The sequence below is a fragment of the Melanostigma gelatinosum genome (assembly GCF_949748355.1).
Source record: "Melanostigma gelatinosum genome assembly, chromosome: 11".
Lineage (NCBI taxonomy): Eukaryota > Metazoa > Chordata > Actinopteri > Perciformes > Zoarcidae > Melanostigma > Melanostigma gelatinosum.
In genome coordinates this window covers 1,038,855-1,046,690 of record NC_136644.1, presented here as the reverse complement: position 1 = coordinate 1,046,690, position 7,836 = coordinate 1,038,855, and the positions used below count along the sequence as shown (strand labels likewise).

The following is a 7,836-nucleotide window of genomic DNA, read 5'->3' as shown; positions in this document are numbered from 1 at the left end:
GCGTCAGCTTGCATGTGTGTGAAGGTGTGTGTGTGCTGCTGAAGATGACCGGAGAGGACACCAGCAGAGAAACGGCAATGAGGAATAAATGCAAGACGAATGCTTCCGTCCTCTGAACAACTCTGAATATTTAACAGACTTATTCTGTTACAGGCTGCACATCACCGATGCAGCTGAGTTTAAAGTTTGTCTTTTCAGTTCATTTCAGATATCCAACCCATACAAACATCCCAGTGTTCACAGTACATTAGGTCTCTAATTATACTCCCCTTCCTCTTCTGCCACCACAGCGCTGAATGTAAGATTCCAGCTTTGCAGACAGTAATGAGTGCGGTGCTCTTAGACAGCACTTATGATGTACTAACAGAGGTTTGAGCTTGTTTAAATATTCCTCCTGCCTGTGGCTCGAGTGTCAGATACTCCTTCCCTCGCCATCACAAGCTATAACAGTCAAAGCATTGCCAGACTGGTGAGCTACCACATTTCTTTCAGGATTAATACCTATCAGTTTACAATCCCTGCAATCTCCTCACACTGAGCCCTTTGGAGCTCAGTGATTTGTGTGACTGTGACTGTGCATGTGAAGACTGTAAGACACGTATCGGGACAGATTTCAGGACTTTAAACTGGTCATCTGGGAGTTTTATATGTAGTTTGGGGCAAACATTGGTGTCCCCAATTTGATTTATTGCAGTTATAGTCAGCATATATTTTGGACCACATGACAGTTATGTGTGTTCACGTTTAGCTTCAGTGTGAAATATGTTACCTGCTGCTGATGTCAATCATCTCTATGTAGGTGTACTGATGCACAACAGTACACTGACACTGCAGTGCTATAGATCTACGTGGGTAGAGTCAACCAAATGATTGCTTTCCTGAATCAGACAAATGAGCAGATGTGTTAGTGTAGGTGTTTGTATCTCTTCCACCGGTATGTATCTGTGTGCGTGTGCATTCAGCTGATAATCCTTTGTTCAATAAGAAGGTTGCGCCTGTTGGCATGCAGCCCTCATGGGATTTCATGTTGACACAACCAGATGTGTTGATTTAAAGTCTTTGCTGAGGTTGCTTCTCTTCTGAATATACACTTCTTAAGAGTTGATTGCTTTTATTATTACCTTTTTTAAATTTCTTGAGAATTTAAAGGATAGAAAATATTGCTCTCATGTGAATACTTAAGGTTCAATGGTTGCAATTAAGCCCCCATTGAAGCAACACAAAGACATTCATTTCATTACAGCCAGGGTTTGTAATCTTGAGAAACTAGTTCGAGTACGCTAGATTTAAAAACGTTATCCAACCAAAGAACCTGAAAGTCATGCCTTCTGCTTCATCCACATTGCATCTATGACCTGTTCACTCTACCACCACTCTTACTTCTTTTCTCACCATAAAGAAGACGTGATATCCACCTTCCTGCTTCCTGGAAGCTTCCAGAAGCCTCTGATCACCGCCGCTCCATTAAAGCCCACCTCAGTGAGACGATCACATCAGGGAGAATAAGAGAGGCCGTCCACATTTCATCACGCAGAGCTGAAAATAAAAGCACTTCTCTCGGGGTCAGGGGTTGTGGTGCAGAGATGTACATGTGAATAATTCAAGATGGTCTGAAAGTTCTAGCGAGGGAGATAGATATTTTTATACGTTGTGTTTCACTTAAGGCAGAGAGATGGCACCATGTGCATTGCATGAATGAGAGCAGGTGCAGTGAGGAAGAATGTTAGAGGTGTGAGAGGTGAAAGGAGACGGGCATCAGAATGCAAAATATATTCAGCAAGTAAGTCAAATGTTTTATAAAAGACGACTGAGAGGAAAAGAACGGTTAAATGTTGTGTAATGTTGGGATGACGGCTGAAAAGAGAGGGAGTGCAGAATGGAGAGAAGAGAGGATGACACTAATGGCTTTTGAGCTCGGTGCTTCCATCTTTTATGAAAAACATGAATTAAACATCGCCCAGGGCAGAGCAGCAGCACAGGCCATGGTGCGTCACGTGAAACAGTCCTGGCAGAAACATTGATTCTCACAATAGTTCCTCCTTTTCAACCGCTTCACTAATAAGGCCGGTGAAGACAAGCGTGTCGCGACGCCACACTGTGAGCGCAGCACTTGTCAGATGGCGACAGCAAAAACACATTATCCCCACCATGCTTATTCTGGTTCTCTTCATGCGTCCTTTTCATGCAGCGCTTGGGATTAGACTCGGTAAACTCTGTACAATTGCTAAATAAGAAAGAGAAGGAGAAATGTACAATGTTTTGATGGTTTTACTTGTGTTGAAATGAGGCGATACTGTTTGTTGTGACACCAGATGCTGTTGAGAGATTGTCTTCATCCTCAGTAATATAGCCTGAGGGTGAAGGGAAGGTCTCGAGTCTGTGTATAAACGCGCTACATATACGAACAGGATATTTATATCCCACATGCGCTGGTAGAGTTCACCGCCCTCTTCCACTTAAATATCTTAAATGTGATGTCGTAATCGTTTCATCAGTCTCATATTGCATTACTTTCTTTTCTTTGTAATTCATTTAAAATATAATAATAAATTAAACTAAATTATGATTGTTGGTGTGTTGGATGAATGTCAGTGATTTGTTGGTGTTCCTGGATGTTCTATATACTACATGAGGGGATGCAGTGTATCAAAACAGATCAAGAGATCATGATTTTAACAAATCATTGTATTTTTTGAACAATAGGTCACATATTTCAACAAACTAAAACATCTCCAGTGCATTTTCAGGATCAAATAAAAATAAAGCTTTTAGGAAAGGTCGGTAGTGGTGTGATGGCAAAAGTTCCGAAATCACACCATAGTGCCAAACTACACAACACAAATGTGCACGTCTGTGTGTGTGTGTGTGTGTGTGTGTGCTTCCATGTATAAGCAAGTGTCAGACAGGCACACATACACATCCAACCATTGTGTCTCGTGCACTTTCTACCCACTCACTGAAGGTGGTTGTGTCGGCTCGACTCAGCTCAGCATTACTACCTTAATTACTTTGTTTGATGACGTCAAACCAAGCGTGGAAAATCGCGGGCTAAAATTAAACATAATCAGCGCGATCCGGAGGCACCTGCGGAGCAAATAACACGATCAGCCTTCTGAATGAGACAGAAGCGATGTTTCAGAGCAGCTTTCCTCCTCAGCACAGCGCAGTGCTGCAGTTTAGTGGCTGGGAAAGGAAACAGCAGGCCAAACGCTCCATCTCTGATCTGGGATTTAGCAACGCAAACAATCTGCAGTTATGCAAAGATTGTACTTTAACTCATTGGGACACTGAGACATGTTTCAAAAAGACGTTTCAACATCTAATCGTTTCATGCAAAAGAAACATGGTCTAAAACACTAATAACACATGAAATCTGCCTCTCAATAAAGTAAGTGCACGTCAGTATAACGCTGCTGACTTCAGCACCACCGACAGCTCTCGTTGAAACTCATTGGCGCTGTCCGTGGTGCTGAAATCACCACAATCGTTATCTCCACACATCCAGGCAGAGCTACAGATCATTCAGTCCTGCATTTACCGTCACAACAAAACTTTCTTCCACGTCTGTATCATCGGAGCATTTAGAGCAACTGCCGACGACTGAAATGCTGTTTTAAGACACTATTCTGTTGTATTCTTGTACTTACCGACCTCTTTAAGGCTCAGCACGAACACATTAACGGGCATTTGAATTCCCCGCAGTGTGAGTTCAGGATATTATGTTCTGTTCAAAGCTAAAGAAAACTGCGCGGCGGTGGGTGCAACCGTTGCCTTTCGTTACTATACCAGTCCCAAACATTTCTCCTTAATACAGGCTACGTTGTTGTTGTGTTTACAGATACATTTTCTCTTCCTGTCATCCACGGAATCAAATTACGCCTTTTATCCTTCAGAGCAAGTCAGGGAGGCTCTTTCCTCCCCGTGTGGAGTCCGTATGGATGCGACAGACGGGAGCTTTGCACTCATAGGGGAGGGACGAACGAAGTCAAGTTCGGATCAGATCAGGAAGGAGCGCACCGGCAGAGCGAGGCAGACGGTACCAGGGGAGAGACGCACGTTTTCATGCCATTACACTTAATTTATTTCGCTCATCGATTGAACAGACAGAGTTTCTTCAGAAGAAAAAAAAGTGAAGCGGATCCCTGAAACGACACGGAGGAGATGCAGCCGGCGGCGAGATGGACTTTGCTGCTTCTTTCCGCGGGTTTGATGGCGCGAGGTAAGTAGGATGCAAGCTAGGCGCATATATATAGATATATATATATATATATTAAATATATATATATAATGTAGTTTAGATTCTTTCAGGTACGTATTCATTTCAGATCTGTTTGGTTTAAAAGAGGAGGTGATGATAAGGTGTGAGGTTTACGCGCCAGTGACTCGACAGTTAACTTGCACATTTTGTGATGGTTCAGTTGAACGCTTTTTAAAAACAATATTTCATCTGAAGTGAGCAATACCGTTATTGAGTTTCTGTCCAGTGCCGCAAAGCCGAAGAAGTTCATCTGACATTAGATCAACAGTCATCGATAATCAGTCTCATAACTTTTTTCCAGTTTGGTTGTTTTGAAAATGACAAAATATTCGTTCAATTGTCCAACGATTTAAAGGCAAACGGTCAACTTCAGCCCCGTGAAGTCATTTGAAAGTGTTATCTGTGTCGTCATTCTCGTGTCATATTCCTCATCCACGACTCGGTTCCGTGTTAATAGGGCAACAAAATGAAATGCGGAAGAATCCGAGAGATGAATGCAAATGTAGTTTTGAAGCGTAAATCGTGAATTAAGGAAACCAAAGCAGATGATCATTTGTTTGCAGGATGTGTTTACGGCTGGTGAGAGTGGAGGGTCTGTAGTGCATGTGTGCGGCACTGTGTTATTCAGACAGAGGGCAGATAGGTGCTGCAGGATTTTAATAAAAACCTTTCTCATCGTCATGTGCCATATGGATACGTCTTACTTATTTCATTTTACCCCAATTATGGTATGAATAAAAAGTTGTATCTACATTTAATCACTGTGCTTGCTCCTGTACTATACTTTATGAAAAGATAGAAGTATATTTTAAGTGAGCATATTTTCTGAAGTGTGGTAATTTTAGGTTATTTTAATGGATCCTCAATTTATCAAAATGATTATTTTTGGGGTAACAGTTGTGTTTCTGGGTTAAGTTTAGTAAGTGAAGATCGGGTGGGAGTCATATTATGGTTGTGTTGATGGTGGAGCTTAGAGATTGGTAAAACAAAAGAACACATATATATATATCTATAAATCATTTTTAAAATAAGGCACAATAAGCAGCTTTGTCTGTAGACATTGAGTTGAAATTGATTGGATAAGGAAGGAAGGGAGGGACAAAGGGAGAAAGAAAAGATGAATGGAAGGAAGGGGGAGGGGGAGGGAGGAAGGAAAGGAAGTAGGAGAGAAGGAAGGAGGGACTTGGTATTATTGAGATGCACTCAGACTGAATCATGGTCCGCTGCTGAGGCGGAGACCTGGAGCAACTCTGGGGAAGATACAGAGACGGAAATTATGCATTTCAAAGCAGCAACGTAAACATTTTCTCTGAAGGCATAAATAGCAGCTATCTGATTTATGCAAGATGGTGCAAGGTTTATGGTTTATCAGGCTCCACACACATATTTCATTCCATGCTGGGGGGTGGTGGGGGGGGGGGGGGGGGGGGGGGGGGTCTCTGTGTGTTATTGTGTATCCCTCACACTCTTGTTCCGGGCATTTTCAGAAGCCACCATTCAATCATTTGTAAAGGTTTGTGGAAAGTTATGAACCTGAATCTCAATATGTACATAGTAGCTCAGACACACTGCTGAAGACAAAGGGACTTCTAATGAAGTAGCGCCATCTTACCGAGCTTACATTTACTACAGCAGCTAGTCAGCCAGCTGCAGGCTGTGGCTGACATCAAACACTCAGTCTGAAGATGAGGATCTTTTTGTGTGACGGATTTTACATTAAACAGTTTGTTTCGTTCACATTTTCATTTTTGAGGACATTGTCACCATTTAGAATAACATTTACAAATCTCAGTTCACATTTAACAATTGTTTCACATCATTGTGAATGTAAGTACTCTCACCCATCCGACCATTTTACTAATTCACGAATCTGAGACCACTTAGTAATTAAGTACACTCACAATTTATAGATTATGATTACATATCCACAAACTCTAGAACACTAACAAATCTCAGTTCACTTTCACATGTTTTTACACAATCGTGAAATAATTTATATTAATAAATACTTTCTGTGTAACTAGTATTGCAGGCAGTACATTTTCAGCAGACCATCAACATAATAAAGAAACTTATTTTGAATTATTATTATTATTATGTGAACAATGTTATAAGCTGTCAACATATTTTAAATCTTTTTTTTTCTAGTATCAACTTGTGTCAACTGAAACAACATTAGAATGTTTCTGGATGTGTTGAGGCAAACAAACCAACGTACATGCAGAAAGATTGTAGTCTTGATTAAATGTTGAAAGACGGGGATATGTTTTAGAGGAAACATTATAATGAATGTAATCACATTCATTATAATGTTTCCTCTAAAACATATCCGCGTCTTTTCAATTATCTTTCCTCTGTAACATATTTGGCAGAGCAAGTTAATAGAATACAAACGTATTTTCCACATCCGGGCAGTAAACCATGATGCACTCTGTTCATTATTCATCACCATGTAAGGGACAGCATGACAGACATTACTGTAACGGTAGCATCTCTCTGACAGGCTGATTCATCAACATTTATCTTTGACCCACATCAACACTGACCTCATTAGTTCTCAGGGCTGAGTGTTGGGAGATGTACAGAGGGCTCATGTGTGGGCTCATACTGTCAGCTACAATGTTAGCCTCAGACACATACACCAACTGACACAGGTCCTCAGTGCCCTGCAAAACATGAACACAGCATAAACAGCGTGTACACATATACAGTATTTCTGTTGCGTCTGGTGGTTTAAAGATGTGCTACTACTGTGTTACCTCAGCCTGTTCATGATGCTGTCCCTTGTTTTCCAATAGAAGCTGCTCTCTTTATGTATTTGAATGCATGACTGATGATCCAGTCAGTGCACTGTGGTGATGAGATGTGTGCGTGTAGCTGGGTGGTAACAAGGCTTATATCACAGTAACATTTATAGAGCAGAACACAGAGCAGAGGGGGCGTGGTTAAGCTGAGTCACAGATGTTGAGAACACCTCACACTGCTCGCCCCACCACGCTCCACCACGCCCCACAACGCCCCACAACGCCCCACCACGCTCCACAATGCTCCACCACGCTCCACCACGCTCCACAACGCTCCACCACGCTCCACCACGCCCCACCACACCCCACCACGCTCCACCACGCTCCACCACGCCCCACCACGCCCCACCACGCTCCACAACGCTCCACCACACCCCACCACGCTCCACCACGCTCCACCACGCTCCACCACGCTCCACAACGCTCCACCACGCCCCACCACGCCCCACCACGCTCCACCACGCTCCACCACGCCCCACCACGCCCCACAACGCTCCACCACGCTCCACCACGCTCCACCACGCTCCACCACGCCCCACCACGCCCCACCACGCCCCACCACGCTCCACAACGCCCCACCACGCCCCACCACGCTCCACCACGCTCCACCACGCCCCACCACGCTCCACCACGCCCCACCACGCCCCACAACGCTCCACCACGCCCCACCACGCCGCACCACGCCCCACCACGCCCCACAACGCCCCACAACGCCCCACCACGCTCCACCACGCTCCACCACGCTCCACAACGCCCCACAACGCTCCACCACGC

General features: G+C 43.7%; 1 protein-coding gene across 1 annotated transcript in view; it reads left to right on the top strand.

The window, feature by feature from the left end:
* Positions 1–4,161: 4,161 nt before the first annotated feature.
* Positions 4,162–7,836, top strand: part of LOC306784307 (neuronal acetylcholine receptor subunit alpha-3-like) — a gene marked incomplete at its 5' end in the record, with an annotated part of 13,535 nt that continues 9,860 nt past the window's right edge. Inside the window, one exon of the mRNA XM_079278216.1 lies at positions 4,162–4,219. Coding sequence (XP_079134342.1) covers positions 4,162–4,219 — 58 coding nt within the window. The remainder of the gene's footprint in view (positions 4,220–7,836) is intronic.